This window comes from Bemisia tabaci, chromosome 7 (genome assembly GCF_918797505.1).
Source record: "Bemisia tabaci chromosome 7, PGI_BMITA_v3".
NCBI lineage: Eukaryota > Metazoa > Arthropoda > Insecta > Hemiptera > Aleyrodidae > Bemisia > Bemisia tabaci.
Genome location: NC_092799.1, coordinates 50,526,335 through 50,542,460, shown reverse-complemented (window position 1 = coordinate 50,542,460; position 16,126 = coordinate 50,526,335). Strand labels below are relative to the sequence as shown.

At 36.6% G+C, this 16,126-nt stretch overlaps 1 protein-coding gene across 6 annotated transcripts in view; it reads right to left on the bottom strand.

Moving 5' to 3' along the window:
* The window catches only part of LOC109030046 (protein lap4), a 219,768-nt gene that overhangs the window by 45,041 nt on the left and 158,601 nt on the right, over window positions 1-16,126 (bottom strand). For all 6 annotated transcript variants that reach the window (XM_019040792.2, XM_019040793.2, XM_019040794.2 and 3 more), the window contains exons 4-14: window positions 12,813-12,902; window positions 12,100-12,220; window positions 11,485-11,559; window positions 10,553-10,770; window positions 8,560-8,693; window positions 7,453-7,564; window positions 6,714-6,889; window positions 5,136-5,281; window positions 3,587-3,703; window positions 2,552-2,662; window positions 1,416-1,511 (exon numbers count right to left, since the gene is read on the bottom strand). In XM_019040792.2, coding sequence (XP_018896337.2) covers window positions 1,416-1,511; window positions 2,552-2,662; window positions 3,587-3,703; window positions 5,136-5,281; window positions 6,714-6,889; window positions 7,453-7,564; window positions 8,560-8,693; window positions 10,553-10,770; window positions 11,485-11,559; window positions 12,100-12,220; window positions 12,813-12,902 — 1,396 coding nt within the window. The remainder of the gene's footprint in view (window positions 1-1,415; window positions 1,512-2,551; window positions 2,663-3,586; window positions 3,704-5,135; window positions 5,282-6,713; window positions 6,890-7,452; window positions 7,565-8,559; window positions 8,694-10,552; window positions 10,771-11,484; window positions 11,560-12,099; window positions 12,221-12,812; window positions 12,903-16,126) is intronic.

The following is a 16,126-nucleotide window of genomic DNA, read 5'->3' as shown; positions in this document are numbered from 1 at the left end:
CAGACTTACTTATAAACTATACTTCAGAATAGAAGCTTAAAGTGACATAATTGTACAAGAATAATTGCGAATCAATAGTGAAATGAGAAAATTCTACGACTCAGTTTAAAACAGTGCAAATCAGCTGCCACATTATATTTCAACAAGGCACTGTTCATAAAATATGTAACACTCAAGGGAAGAGAGGAGTTGAGAAGAGCACGGCACTATTGTGTTTTTGCTTATTAAAGGATAGGAACTTATGTCACATGATAGCTACGAAGGGAGAAGGGGGGGGGGGGTCGAAAATCCAAAATTCAGCAATACGTATTTTATGAATGGCCCCTGAAGGAGAATCAACCTGATTTAATTCGTAGATTCCAGCATGCTTTTTCTTTGACTATTTACATGTAATCACTTAAATTTCATGCAAAAGTAAAGATTTTTTTCAAAATAGAGAAAACCGAACCCGTGAAACACTTTAAACAACACAATCAAGTTATAGGGTGTTCTTAATTTCAGTGTTAAATAGTATGAGCTAGACATCAAGACAAAAGATTCAACTTTACATGACAGTATGTCTAGCAAAAATTTTTTCCCCTTCCTCCTGGTTTCCCACGTTTTCCCTGACTTCTGATTTATCTGTCTCTCTGACAATCCCTGATTCCCCCTAGCCTTTTTCCAACAATCAAAAGCAACACAAAAATAAACATAGCTCAGCGCAAAGTATCAATACAGATCAGCTGCAGGCTCAAATTTCCAGGGGAATAATCCACTTCTGAACAGACCGGAAGAGAGCGCTACGCGGTTCAGTAATAAAGCGCCATAAAGTTATGCAAAAAATCTTAATCTTGCAAAGAAGTTTGCAACTTTCTTTGACTTTCCTGGTCAATAGACACCCTGCATGGGCAAATATTCATAGAAATTGTTTCCCCTTATTTGTAACACAGAAAAACTCAGTAGAAATAAAGAATTAAATCATACAAATCAAGATTGTTTGTAATCATCCTAGGCACTTCGCTATAAGGTGAAAAAATATTGTTTCATTCACAGATTTTTGGTACAACTTTTTGTTCCTTTGATGCTTCAAAGTTACCCAATTAAATTGTTCATATAAACTAAGTCCATTAAAAATAATGTTTTGCTTTGACATTCCCAAAAACATCTGCCTCCCTCCCCTAAACAAATTGGCAGTCATTCAAACAAATGACTCTAAACAATTAAGTTTTCTTTTCATATTTATGTTTCATGCATGTGATTTGCAAAACAGAAAATCTGCGAAAAAGAGGTTTCCTTGAACCAACAGAAAACAGAAGGAGTGGAAAATCATTTACCTGTTAATGATCAAAAATAAAGAAGCCATATATTATACATTTCTTGATTAAGCGTTTAAGTTACTATCTTCAAAAATAAAATAAAAATGATTCAGAACTCACCTCTCTGCTAAAGTCTTCTGATTCACTAGGACACGTATCACTACACGACTCAACACCATGCTCATTGGGTGATATTTCATGGATAGAATTTAATTTCTGTACAAAAACAAACGAGCACAATATAAAATCCGGAAATTATACTTGGATAAAGGTTTTTCCATTATCTAAAATCTGTGCCAGTGTAGTTGGTTAGTGAAAGGAGGCCTGTAGCGATTAAAAATGAATATCAGTACTACTATTTGATAAGCTAACTTTGGACACGTCAACCCAAGTAACAGTCAAATATTGATACTTGTAGAGCATCATGAAAAGTTTGCATGAAGACTCGTCGTTTCCAAAAAAAACCCAGTTGAAATTTTGAAAAATAAGTTACATTTGCTTTCTCCTACTTGAGAGAACATATCTTGATTGTACCGTTTCAGTATTACTATTACTTGTTTACATTTTACTTGTTATTAAGAGAGCCCTCACATGAATTTTCTTGAAATTTCTGGTAATTTACTTCATTTTTGTGAGGAAAGATTCTGAAATTTTCAGACTAATTTATGTGACCATTCTCCTGTGAAAAATAAAATGTTCATGGAAATAATGCGGACAAGATATGTTGATTTATGTGGGAGACGAGGAGTTCTATATGTACCACCAAGCATCTAACCACCACTAAAATGGAAAATTTGATCGAGAAAATTTTTGAACTAGTGTTGCATCAAACACAAAAGCTGTATATTCAGCCGCACTTATGTTCACTTACATGCTTTCAAAAGAAAGTTCTTTACGTGCCTATCGACGTCGAATTGTCTTTGTTCATTCATAATCAAAATAAGCATGATCTCGCTCATTGTACTAAATTTCATTTTCCATGTAAGACAAATATCACTTTTGACTTCACTCCATTTTTCACGCCGCCCATGAAACTCTTGTGCATGGAAGTTGTGGGCTCCGGTCTTGGCACTAATCAGATATATTGAATGGACCAAGTTTGGTGGAAAGGGATATAGTAGGGCAAGTAAAAATTATAAAAACACATCCTTGTGTGTGTAGGGAGACAATTTTGAAAAAAATCATTTTTAAAAGAAGCCAAAAAGAGGGTTTCTTTTGGCAAAACTTGGTCAAAATTTACGTAGTGTTTTACTCACAACAGAATCTTTCGCTTCAGTCGGAGGCTCGGAATAGGAACTCCTTGCGCTGGCCGGCTGTTCCGTCTCAGTTTGAAGTTGATCCTTTTGAGAATGGTTTTTAACTTCCTCCTGTGCAAAGAAGACAAAAAAATATTAGAGCGAACAACTTGGCTGCGACACCATCCGAGGAAACATCTTAAAATTTGAGATAAATACGAATTTGAAAAGTTGAATGATACATGTGTTTTGTCGGGTATTATTGATCAAAGTACCTTACTGCTCCTTTTCCTTCTTGACCTGATCTATGAAAACGTTGGCTTCTTCTTAGATCGGGACAAGAAAAAAAAGAGACAAGTAAGTTGATCAATTAAGAGCCTGCAAAATACACTGATCAATCAACTTGAAATCACGGATTGATAACACTTATAAAGATAGGTAGCCCACCTTTAAAAAGATTGGAAAAAGAAGAGGGAGAAATAAGTAGGGTGAAAAATTTGAGCCACAGAACAAAAATATGGAAAAAATAGCAAAGAACATAACTGAAGCTGCATTTATAGTGAGTAAACTCAACTTAATTCCATCGGCCTAGACCCTGATTCGATTTTATGCTAGCGACACAACACATGCAGTAGAATGAAACTGAAATTTTGACCACCTAATCGCATTGTGCACTAAGGCTCTGTGCTCTAAACTTCGGTTGGACTAGACTTGATGTACTCTTGCTGAGTGCTTGTGGTTGCTGTTTTCTCTGGTAAACCCCATTTTGATGCATGGTATAAACACCGATTCGCAAGATTTGATTTGATTTGATTTAATGATGTTTTGAAAGAGTCTCCGAGTCTCCAAATTACATCTACTCTGCATTCATTCTACTAAAAGTAAACGCAATTTTACTAGTTAATTAGGGGAAATTCTTGGAAGATAGATAAAATTTGCCAACTCGGGTCTACTTTTTAAGATTTCATTTAACAAAAAAAAATCGCAAAAAAACAATTGAACTAAGAGCAAAAATATTGAGAAATGGAAAAATAATAGAATTGCATATGAACTTACCAATTCTTCTGCGGTCATTTCTCTACTGGAGTCATTGGATTTTGATTTTGAAAATAATTTCATAGCTTTGGCTTTCAATTCTTTGGGATGTGGCGTATTTTGTCTCACAAATGACGTCTGAAAACCAAACAACCACATGGTTCAAAATTGTACTACTCAAAAGTTTTGAGCAGGGATTTAGAGCTAAGGTTTGAGGGAGCATCATAAACAGAGCAGCATCGGCGCGCAAGGCGGAGGCCTGGCGCGGACTTTCATGCCGCGTCGAACAGTGCACCGGGGGAGCGCATTTGCCGTTGAGGCGGCTTAACCTGGTGAAGCCGACACCCGGCATGACTTTTTGATGCTGCATGAATTTTGATGCTGAGTCCAGCATCAAAATTGAGGCGGCTTCAATTAGCAGACACGTCGGATGCCAGCGCCCCGGGCCCGGCTGCCGGTCGGCTAATCGCACCGGGCTGTGTTTTCAACCCTTCCTCGGCGTCGACTTCTTAGAACTTCTCGGCGAGGCGTGGGCCGCCGCCGAGACAAAGGGGTGTTCCGCGAATTCATCGCCAAGTCCGAGGGTCGCGGTCTTCTGGGACAGCCCCATCGATAATGAAGCTGAGTGGCAGGACCGAAAATTGATGCTGTATTGGGCCACGAGCCGAGAGTCCAGCCTCAAAAGTTGAAGCCCATGTTGGTCTCTGAGCCAGCATCAAACCTCAGCATCAGTGCTTAATGCTGGCTTGGTCGGCACGCCAGCATTGGGCTTCAATGCCCGAAGCCGGCGCCGGCAGGTTGCGCGCATAAGGCGCGGCGCCGCATGCCCGCACAGCCGCTACCTGGGCATACGGCATTAATGCTGAAGCTACGAGTCGATGCTGTACGGCATAACCTCATGAGGCACCTCAAATGCCTAGTTTTGAGTCCACTGATTGTACTACTCAGAAAGTTTGAGTCCGCTGATTGTTCTACTCAAATATTTTGAGTACGCTGATGACTTGACATGATAATCGGAAAATTGTATGAAATAGATAATTAAGATTGAACAAATAATCTGATAATTCTAAGAATTGAAACTTATTTATCTTCTACTTCAGAAAATTATGGAAGAAAGCTTATTAAGCGCTAAATTTTGAATTACACAGCTATCTCAATTGGACATCAAGATTACGATTTCACTACAAAAGAGGGGCTTGGAGGACAAGGTGTATAAGTAAAGTTTTTGAAAAATTGAGTTATTAATGATTTCAATTAAAACAAATCTTAATGCATATTCTACAAAAAATTAGCTCCCAAATTCCAATTTTTTTGCATCAAAAAGCCAATTTGAACTTTCTTTCTGCCAAAAGGATCCATGTAATTTCGAAATTTCAAAAACATATTTCTCGAAATAGCAAAAACTGTACTTAGGCGCTCCCAGCCTCTCGAGACATGTTCAAATATTTTAATATCTTTTCGTCTCTGCAATGCCTAATTTTTCAAGGAGCGGAAACCGCTTTTATCGTATTTCTTCGTTTGATTTTAGTATTGAGGAGCTTTGAATACCTACTAAAACCTGAGAACTTACGTTTTTATTATCTTCCACTTGAGTATCGTCAGAAAACTTGACTGAGAGTCTGTGGGAGGAATTTTTGTCTTGCCAGTCTTCTTCATAATACTCTCGGTACTGACTGTAAGTTTCATAATTTTCTTCACAGCCACCGTTCACTTGACCTATAAAAAGATGTAACCCACAGTTTTAGACGCAGACATTTTGATCATAGCAAACAAGATTTGGACAGGTTTTGAATAATTTGTAAAAGTTTTTGAGAGCAGGGACGATGGTACAAAAAAAAATCTCAACATTGAGATATTGGTATTGCAAGACGTCCAGCAAAATTTCCTTTCCCATCTTTGTGATGTTGCAGGTTTTCCCTGACCCCTGGATTTACTGTCATCCTGACTTTCCCTGATCTTCTTTTCCATATCAAAAGAAATAAAAAAATAAACATAGCTTCTGTCACTTATCAGTAGGGCTGTGCAAATATTCGCGATTCCAATTATTCGCGCTGCGAATATTCGCTTCGTCTGTCTTGCGCACTATTCGCAAATTGCGAATAATCGCGCCGTCGCGAATAGTGAATTTTTGAACTGACATTTTCAAATATTCGCGCCGTCACGAGGAATGGGTTTTCAAATGTTTGCGCCATAAAAAATAACGAATTTCCGAGTGGCAATCGTGAAACGTTGTGAGGACCTGCGCAAGGCTTCTGCTTCCATCCGAGACATCGCCAGAGACAAGAGACCCTCCACTGGCCTCCTAGCGACAGGTGGAAGCTTTGACTTTCAGGGTTTCAACAATTCCTTATGGACAATTATTAGGGAGCAACAGTCATCACCCTAGTTTCGGCTGTTGACTTACCTACATGGTCGATAATGAGCTTCGGATGACGTCATGAGCCAAACAACTTTCCCAAACGTCGGCCATTTTCGGCTTGTTTGCAAAACGAAACTGCCAACACGTTGTTGAACATCAACCATGTAGGTAAGTCAACAGTAGAATGCTAAAGTCCCGAAAGTAAAAGCTTCCACCATGTCCAAGATACTAGTGGAGGGTCTCTTGTCTCTGGACATCGCGAACAGCGGATCTCCTTTGATCTTAACCGACTTTGCCGAATTTACGAACGGCGAATGCAATTGCGACTGGTCCGCATATCTTGGTTGCTCCAAGAGTACCTTTTGTAATATTTGCAAATTTTCACACTTAAAAAAGTCATTTAAAATTATTCGTTTTACTATTCATAGCTGTGAATAATTGACTTAAATTATTCGCTATTCGCGAATAGTTGCCGAAATTATTCGCTATTCGCTTCGTTCAGAAAATTCACTATTCGCACAGCCCTATTTATCGGCATTACAATATAAAAGAAAATAATAATGTCAAGTTGGAACTTTAAAATTTATAAAAATTTCTACTTTATTTATTATTTCCCTCCATTTGATTTTATCTGACAATCTCCATCCTGAAGATTTCAACACTGCAAATAGTTAGGAAAAATCTCCAGGAGATTCTTTATTCATCATCATTTTTTATTCACACAAATGATGTTCAGCTAAAATGGTGAAAAACTTTGATTCGTAATGGATTGTAACTGAATTGACTCACCAGGAAATACTTCAGATCTGTCTTCAACTTGAGGTAACAGGAAACAAGTTAAAACTTGTTCATTTGTCTTTTCATCAATGTCTGTTTGGAAGTTAAGTAAAGGCTGCGCTTGATTAGCTGATAACCAAACTGCTTTTAAATTTAAATTCGCTAAAGAGTACGGCAAATACTGTAACCTGAAAAAGTAAAATGATGGATTTTTTATTAGTTTAAATTCATGCATGAAGTTAGAAACATGTAGAAAATCAGGATAAAGTGCTCATGAACAAGTATGATGCATAGCTTAAAATAAAAATTTGAAAAAGAATTGACCTTATCGTAAGAAGTTTGGAAACCGAATTCCAAAAAGAATTATAAAGATTCATAAATGGAATTAGAGACATACAGAAAGCCAAAGTGAGGTACTCCTAAAAATGATATGCATGGTAAAATACTGGCAAAGAAATCTTTAAACTTACTTTTTAAAAAAATACTTTAATCATGAAAAGTGTGAAAACCAAATTATGATGATTTTAAGTTTGAAAAATCAAATATTTTGGCTTACAATAACCTTCTCTTGTTGTAAGTATAAAGATAAGACTGAGTTGAAGAGGAATTATTTCACACACAAATCAAAATTTTAAAATTATATTTTAAATTGAAAAAAGAAGAAGAAAGAATGAATATGAAAATTTCCACGTGCTAATAAAGTACAAAGACTTGTAAAATAGAAAGCCTTGATGGATGGAAAAAAAATTACCTATTATCGGAAACATCTAAAACATGGAGTGATGAACAGTTTCCTACTTCCGTCGGTAGATAAAATAATTTATTGTCTCTGAGAGATAGCACACCTAATTTTGACAAATTACCTGAGGAGCAAAAAGTTAATTAACATTAATTACAAGGCAGCAAACAAGACAGACACATTTGGGAAATAGATAATCTCTCTAGAAACACTTAGCATTACAAAATTTTGATACGTATCAATAGGACTCCGATCTGGGAATCCACTTGCTTTTTAGAGGAAAAATTTGACATAGAGAATAAGATGGATATGAGGACTAATAACAGCTTGAATTGTATTAATGAGCATTTTTTCCCAGGAGATATTTCATTTAATACTAGGATTGCGCTCAAAATTTAACAATGAAATGGTTTATTCAAAGAAAAATGTAAACAGAATGAAATCCTAATTGGACGTATTTATGCTAAAAGGAACTATGTGGAAGTGGAAAGATGGAGTGTGCTCTTGGAAACTACATAAGAAACAATGTAAAAGTGGATATAGTTCCTTTTGAGAAAATGGAAAAGCGGGATTTTCAATTAAATCAAATGGAACTGAGCGCTAACTCGTGAGCCATGGGCATGTGATTAGAGCGTTGTGGACAGGGCTCATGAGTTATAAACTGACGACCTAGTCGATGTTGCTCTTGTCGTGCCTCGTCGCACCCGGTCCTCACCACTGACGTCACTAGGGCTTTTAAAGTCCCATTCATTCTTATGGCCCGAGCACTAATCAGCACACCCCATATTTCCACTTGCACATAGTTCCATTTCACATAAATACGTCCGATTGCATTTATATCATTTTTAAGATTAGTGCTTCACTTGTTTTTTAACATCTTCCTTCATTCTCAATATTTATTCTTCATTCATTAATAATAATCAATTGATTTTTACCTTCAATTTTCAATACCTTGTATTAATTATAGTTTTACAATCCTTCAATATCCTCCAGATTTTCATTCTTCGATCGTTTTTTAAAGTTTTTTGTCTCGAGTTCACTGGTGGCCAAAGTAAGAAGAAGTAAATTTTGAGAGTAGCACTAATGAATTATGGCTCAAGGATGAATCTATTCACTTACCTATTTGAGAAGGAAGACAATGAAGACTATTTCTGTCGACATTTAAATTTGTTAGATTAACTAGTTTTTCTATTGTTGGAGGCAGTTCTATTAAAAAATTTTCGGTTAAAATTAATTCTTGTAAATTTACACAACTGAAACAGAAAAGATCACAAATATAATTAAAAATGAGTGAGTGAAAAGCTGTAAAAAGACAGATACTTACAAGGGGAACTTACGGACCTGCCGCCTCCGATTGGGCTGAATTTTTTTTTACAGACTCTATGGACCAATTCTAGAGGTCAATTTGAGCCGTTTTCCCGAATGCGCAATAGGAAGGGCGTAAAAAATTCCCAAAAGTTGCGTTTTCGGCGTGTGATTTGGTCGTGCGGCGCGTGGCAACACTGAAGCAGCCTCTAGTACCGCTTTATCGGCCTGAAGGTTTCAGCGGAGTCCGGAGCCCTACTGCACACGTACTGGTTCCATGATAGTGATGTCCCGGGTTCGATCCTCGACTTTTCATTTTCCGCATGATCACGTAACATTTTATTTTTAATTCTTCATCCGCATTTATAAATCAAGCAGTTTCGATCACTATCCCCCCCTCCCTCATTTTACGTACATTTTCCCCCGATATTTATTCATATTGGCCACATATAATCGTATGAAACTTCATTGATATAAATTAATGAATTAAAAAGCAAAGGGCTAAAATAATGTGTTTCTTGGTGACCCTTGCATGCACATGGGTTTGGGGTTGCTCTTCGATTTATTTACACATTACATATTTTTCCAGGAAAACATATGAAGATAATGTAGTAACAAATAAGGTTTTCTTTTGCCTTTTAATTCATTAATTTATATCAATGAAGTTTCATACGATTATATGTGGCCAATGTGAATAAATATCGGGGGAAAATGTACGTAAAATGAGGGAGGGGGGGATAGTGATCGGAACTGCTTGATTTATAAATGCGGATGAAGAATTAAAAATAAAATGTTACGTGATCATGCGGAAAATGAAAAGTCGAGGATCGAACCCGGGACATCACTATCATGGAACCAGTACGTGTGCAGTAGGGCTCCGGACTCCGCTGAAACCTTCAGGCCGATAAAGCGGTACTAGAGGCTGCTTCAGTGTTGCCACGCGCCGCACGACCAAATCACACGCCGAAAACGCAACTTTTGGGAATTTTTTACGCCCTTCCTATTGCGCATTCGGGAAAACGGCTCAAATTGACCTCTAGAATTGGTCCATAGAGTCTGTAAAAAAAAATTCAGCCCAATCGGAGGCGGCAGGTCCGTAAGTTCCCCTTGTTAGTGCTTCCTGAAACAGAGTTGGCTTGTTATAATTTTCGAACTACATAATATTTCTCATCAGGCAGACAGACACCAGTTAAGAAATTGTTATGAAATCTGTTGGTTAAAATAACGCAAAAATTACATAGCCCGAGAATATGAACACGTAAGAATTAAACTTAAAAAATGGGTAAAAAAGGGCTTTGCATTGAGACACAAAAAAGACAGACCATTCCGAGCCATCACTGGCTCATTTTCAGCTTAAAAACAATCAAAATTAAAGAAACAAATTGAGTGGCAACCTATGAAATTGCAGTGGTTACTTGATAAAACTAGGTTCAGGGTGCCATTCAAAGTTTAATTCGTTTTTATTGTTTTTGCAGCTGATTATGAGCCTGTGACAGCTCAAAATTTCTTGCTGTACTCGGCTGTCTACGTATATCTCCATTTTTCATGGGTCAATGTTTAAAGTTTCACAATTATTTTTGCATGATTTTGTTTTCTAAACGAATAGAGTAAGATTTAAAATAACCCTGTGCAAAGTAAAATTTTAATAACTGTCATGGTAAACTAAAAAATTCTTGGTAAAAATTCTAAAATTGAAGGTAATCAATTTTGGAGAGAAAATGGAAAGGGATTTCTCTCAAACTGACATTATTTAAATGTGGAAACATGACGAAAAAGTATAGTAGAAACGATGAAAATTCATACTTACTTCCCAATATTTTCATTCAGAGACGTCAATCTATTTTGGTCAACTTTTAAAATTGTTAATTTAGTTAAATTCCCTATTCCGTCCGGTAAAGTTTGAATCACATTCTGAGATAAATGCAGGTCTGTCAAGTTGACTAGACCGCCAATTTCATTTGGAATATCTTCTAACCTATTTTCTGACACGTCTAAACACATCAGATTCGAAAGCTGTCCGATTTCCTGGAATAGAAATAAAAAGTCGACATTAGTTCCTGGAGTACTTTGAAATTCTCTTGGAAATTTAGATTATCACTTTTGGAGCTAAGATTCCACCTTCTGAATCATAAAAATGGTTTTTGATTTGTCCCTTCGACCGGAATCAACCTAATTACAGCTGACATTGTCTAATCTTGTCTGATGTTTTATTTTTTGGAAAACTAAGCGACAATGAAATTTGAAATTTTGATGGGTCATTCTTCATAATCTAGGGTGAATGCACAAAGAATTTAAAAACTTTACATGGTTTCGTTCTTGGTTAAGAAAATAAAACATGAGACAAAATCAGGCAAAGTGAAATGCAGCTAGGATTATTTCTCTTAAAAATGGAAACATTGCAATGATTTTTGGGTGAATAATTTGGCATGATTGTAAAATATATACATTTTGGGTTCAGAATTTGAGACTTCTGAAAAAGAAAATAAAGACGAAAAAAACAACAACTTGGTCACAACATTGATGAAAATTATCCTTTCTAGGTTGAAAAAAGCTGACTTTCGACAACGCCTAGAAGCCACCTGCAAAGATTTTAAACCTAAAGTAGACAGGTGTTGAGTAAATGACGAAAAAACCAAAGTACAGTCCAAATGTTACAAGTACTTCGGATATTTAAAATTATAACGAAAAACAAAACTAGAAATCAGAAATATAGAAAAACAGAGTGCTGACAGAACTTACTGGAGGTAAATGCTGTAATTCATTGTGGTCAATCCATAGTTCTACTAAAGACGGTAGTTTACCTATATTTCGAGGCTGAAAAAGAAAAATGAGAAATTAGCTTTGCAAAATAGTAACAATATGCAGAGTGTGAAAACTTCGTGATGTTAAAACGGGAAAGAAACAGGATGTTAAAACTCAACTTCTTAAAGATCTGTTAAAACTTAATTATCCTCAGCGCTAAAAGGAAAGGTTGGTATAGATTCAAAACTGATTAGTTTTTTGCGTTTCAGTTTTTTTAAATAAACTAAAATTTAAAGAAGGTTGAATACTAATAAAATGAACATAAAGTAGGTACTGAAGTTAAAAGAAAAGTCACGACAAACAGACAAAAAACAAAGCTTCGAATTTTTAGAAAAACCTAAAAGCACATCCACCAATGAAATAATCTCAAGTCATGTGATGACCAAGGGGTTAGAAATATTTTTTATGTTTAAAAGAAAAAACATCGGGATATACTTTTTTTAAGTCTCGAACGGAAAAATGTGGCGGAGCAAAAGCGTTTTGCGGTTTTTCTTTCCTTCTTTTCTTAGAACATGATTTACCAATTGAGAGAGCAAACAAGCGATTACTTACTAATTCATCAATATTGTTATCTCCTATGTCAAGCCTTTCCAACTTAGTTAACTGAGAAAAAGATTCAGGTAGCGATTTTAACATGTTTTCTCGTAGTTCCAGTGATTCTAGACTAATTAAACTGAAAAAAAAAAAATCAAAACAATGTTAATTAGTAGGAGGAATAAGAAATAGCTAAAATTTCAGTTGATGCCATGCTAAAGAATACACTTTTTGAGCTCGAATAGACTGAGGCAAGCATCAGTATGTAGATTGCTCACAAAATCGGAAAAATCGGGTGAACTTGGGTTTGGCAGAAAGGTAAGAGGAAAATTGCAATTTTGACATGATTGTGCGACTTTTTTTTTTTTGGAAGTGATAAAAAAACCGATAGAATGCAACGAAATAAAACTTCCAGAACCATGTTCTCCTTAAATTGATATTATTTTCTGTGTAAAAGATGGTAACCAATTAAAATTGAGTGTGCTCTTGTGACAAAGAGGGACTTGCAAAAAGGCAACTTTACAAAATAACCTTTTGTCCATTTCTGCTTTACTCCATTCAAGAGACAAAATCTATTTCAGAAAAAGTATGATACTGAGAAGAGAACCCTTGAACAGGTAAAAAGATATTGACAATTTTTCCTAGTTTTACTTGCTAGATGACATCAACACAAAAATAATTCTTCGATCTAGAGAGCGTAAAGGAGATTATGAAATTCGCTTCGTACTCACTTGCCAAAATCTAAAGGTAGCTTGACTAGAGACATGTCGTTCAGCCCAAGAACGGTTAAATTTCTAAGTTCAATAAACCCCTCAGGCAAACTGAAACAGAAAGAAAACAAACTTTGGTGAGCTTTTATCGACGCAGTTGTTACTATACAGGTGAAAAATCTCCCTAGACGGCGAGATCATATGAATAATGTATGTTACATGAAAAACAGCTATGCAAGGAAGTAGCGATCAAGACTTGGAGAAGAGTGAAGTAGCCTGGCGTCGTTGTGCGCCTGCAATCGCGCGATAGGCAATTATGCGTTGTGACGTTGTGCTCTGTAGCGTGGCTATGAGCAGAGCATGATGCACATTCAATGTGTTTACTCCTGCTACTAGTAGCTGCTTTTAGTTGAGTGTGGTAGCTGGCACAGGTTACAGGATGTATACGAAGTTGGGATACAATTTATCTGAAATTTAGCGTCTCATAACTTCATACGGTGAAATTTCCTATTTAAGTACTGTATTATGGTAGACAGAATCATTCCCTCTCAACTGGATTGCATTTTGCGAAAAGGAACCACTAGCATTGCAATGTTGCTAAGATTGTGCAACTTCTTTTGTCTTGGAGGAAAAACCCGATTATCCATTCATAGTTTCTATTTTACTCGCTAAAAACTGTAAATTTAAGACAAAAATTACCATCTAAATTTCATAGTTTTTCACGACTTCCGCAATTTTATTGCAAAAGATGAAGTTGCACAGTCTTAGCATCATTGCAATGCTAGTGGTTCCTTTTTGCAAAATGCAATCCAACCCATCCAAGAATCGTTTTTAGGAACCGAGGATACTCATATGCTTAGTTTACTCAGAAACTGTCATTCATGCATGAAATTCATCCAATTGCAAACATCGGCGGATAAAAAATTTGCAAGTGTCTGAAAAGTCACGATTCGCGAATTTCGTAAAAAAAATGGTTGCAAACGTGAACTGGACACGAAACCCCATTTGGTTTCAGAACTGAATGATATTATTCGAAGAAGTAGGACAGAATGATGGCAACTGCATAAGTGGACGTATTTCTCTCAAACGGAACTATGTGCATTGTGACGTGAGCCCTATTATTCATATAATCTCATGGGTCTCAGGGCTCATGTCATAATGCACATAGTTTCGTTTGGCAGAAATACGTCCAAATATTTGTGTCAAAATAGAAAAATATGTCATACAACGTCAGTTTTGTTCACTTTTAAATAACGTGTTTGACTCCAATTTTCCATGTTAGAAGTAAATAGTCGAAAGTACTTTAGCTGTAGCTAAACTCATCGAACACTTCGATATCAGTGTTTAAATGCGAAAAGCGCGTATATTAATTGCGACGTTTAAAAATCCCCGATTATGTTTCACATTCTTCGAGGACAACTAATTAAAATGTCTCGTAGAAGTTAAGCGTGATTTTTTTTAAGTGTAAGTGAAGAAAATGCACAAAAATTAAAAATATTCATAAAAACTGTTGGTTCGCTTTCCTTTAAAAGACTAAACAAGAGGAGAGACTTACAACGTCGCAATCTGAGACCCACATTTTTCCCTCCTTTAGACATCGGTATGGTAAGGTCCGTATTTCCAGATAAATTAAACGAGAAAATTTAAAAGAGGATTAAAAAGGATGCCCATACTATAATTAGATCTATATGTATATAACTGCCAAACACAGCCAATATGTATTTTTTAAACGGATTTATTAAAATATTCATTAATTTATTTGTTTCTCGTTTCGATTCCACTGATTACTTAATTCGCTTTATAATCGGGGAAACAACGACTTACAAATGCAAGGGCAAGGAGTAACATATTACTCCGTCACGAGCAGGAAAAATTGAAAGCGCCTTCACTTTCTTCATGACAATCTGGATACAACTATTCGTACTCGAGGGATGTCCGTATTGCATGCACCAAAATTGAAGGCGCTTTGGCTTTCATACGAGACGCGCATTTTTCGATACGGCGATGGATAAAAAGCAGCACAATTTTCTCGTGTGAACTCTCCCATCTCTATTCTGAGAGACCGGTGATTTAGGTTCGTATTCTCAGTCGTCCCTTAAACGGCTCCTTGCCCTTGGAGGCCCCCATGGTTTGCGCTATGATTAAGGGAACCTTACAAAAGTCCTCAAAATATCATCATAAAAAGGAAAATGTATTGCCGACCTCGAGTAAAGGCCTGTTGTATGATCTCTTGTCAACCTCTCGACTAAACCTCTGATCTCGTAGGAACTGAGTAGATCCGTTGCGCTTCGTTCGCGCGGGAGTCCGTGTGAAAAAAGCAGAACGGAGAAGAGATCTTAAGGAGGAAACTGGACGGTCCGGACCGGCTATAGGGCATCCAATCTCGAGTGAAACAAAGGCATGAGCCCCATGCCTTTGTCTTTTAAAATTTCTTCTCAATTTCTTCAAAATTTCTTCAAAATTTTGAATTTCAAATTAACGTAATGCCATGGGAGTTGTAAGTTGGACGGTGGAAGCGTTGCCGTCTGATGTCGGTTCCTCCTCGTGGTGGACGGTGGAAACGAGGGTTTTACCCTCGGCTAAACGCCGACAATATATGTACTGGTTTGGTAGTAACACACACACAATTCTTTTATTTTTATTTGTTTACTTATTAATTTTTTTTTTCTCAGTACTTGAAAAAATTCCAGACTTTTGGAGCAAATTCCCTGACTTTTTCATGTTTCCAGGCCATTTTTGTTCCCCTGACTTTTCCAGGTTTTCCAGATCGCTGGGAACCCTGTATACTTCTGGTCAAGCTTTAGTCAGTTCAAACCACCAGTTTGACAAGCAACTGACCAGAGGTCTTACAGTCGGCCCTAAATTAAATCAGTATAACCAATAGAAATAGATCCTTGCAAGGGTGTGCAATGATTTGACGTTGCATAAAGTACGAAAAACGGAAGAAAATATTCTATGATTTTGATAAACATTGAGGTAAGTGCAAACCTGCCTTTAAAACTAAAATCGCAATATATTTTCTTCCGTCTTTTGTATTTTTTGTAGTGGTGTATCATTGTAATTCCTCTCAAGAACCCATTTTCAAAGTTGTATTACACATGAAGTTGACAACAACAAATTGTCCTTTGCACGATGCTATTTTGAGAGCTTACTTAAACCTCCTGTAACAATGTAAACTATGTGACGCCTCCTAAAGGAAGGAGCTGCTTGAGGAACGATTGAAACGAGAAAATTGTATAATTGTATCGCTTTTCATCCGTTACTAAAATCGATAACTGCGTGTTTCGTATGAAAGCTGGAGCGCCTTCAATTTTCGTGCATGCAATGCGGACATC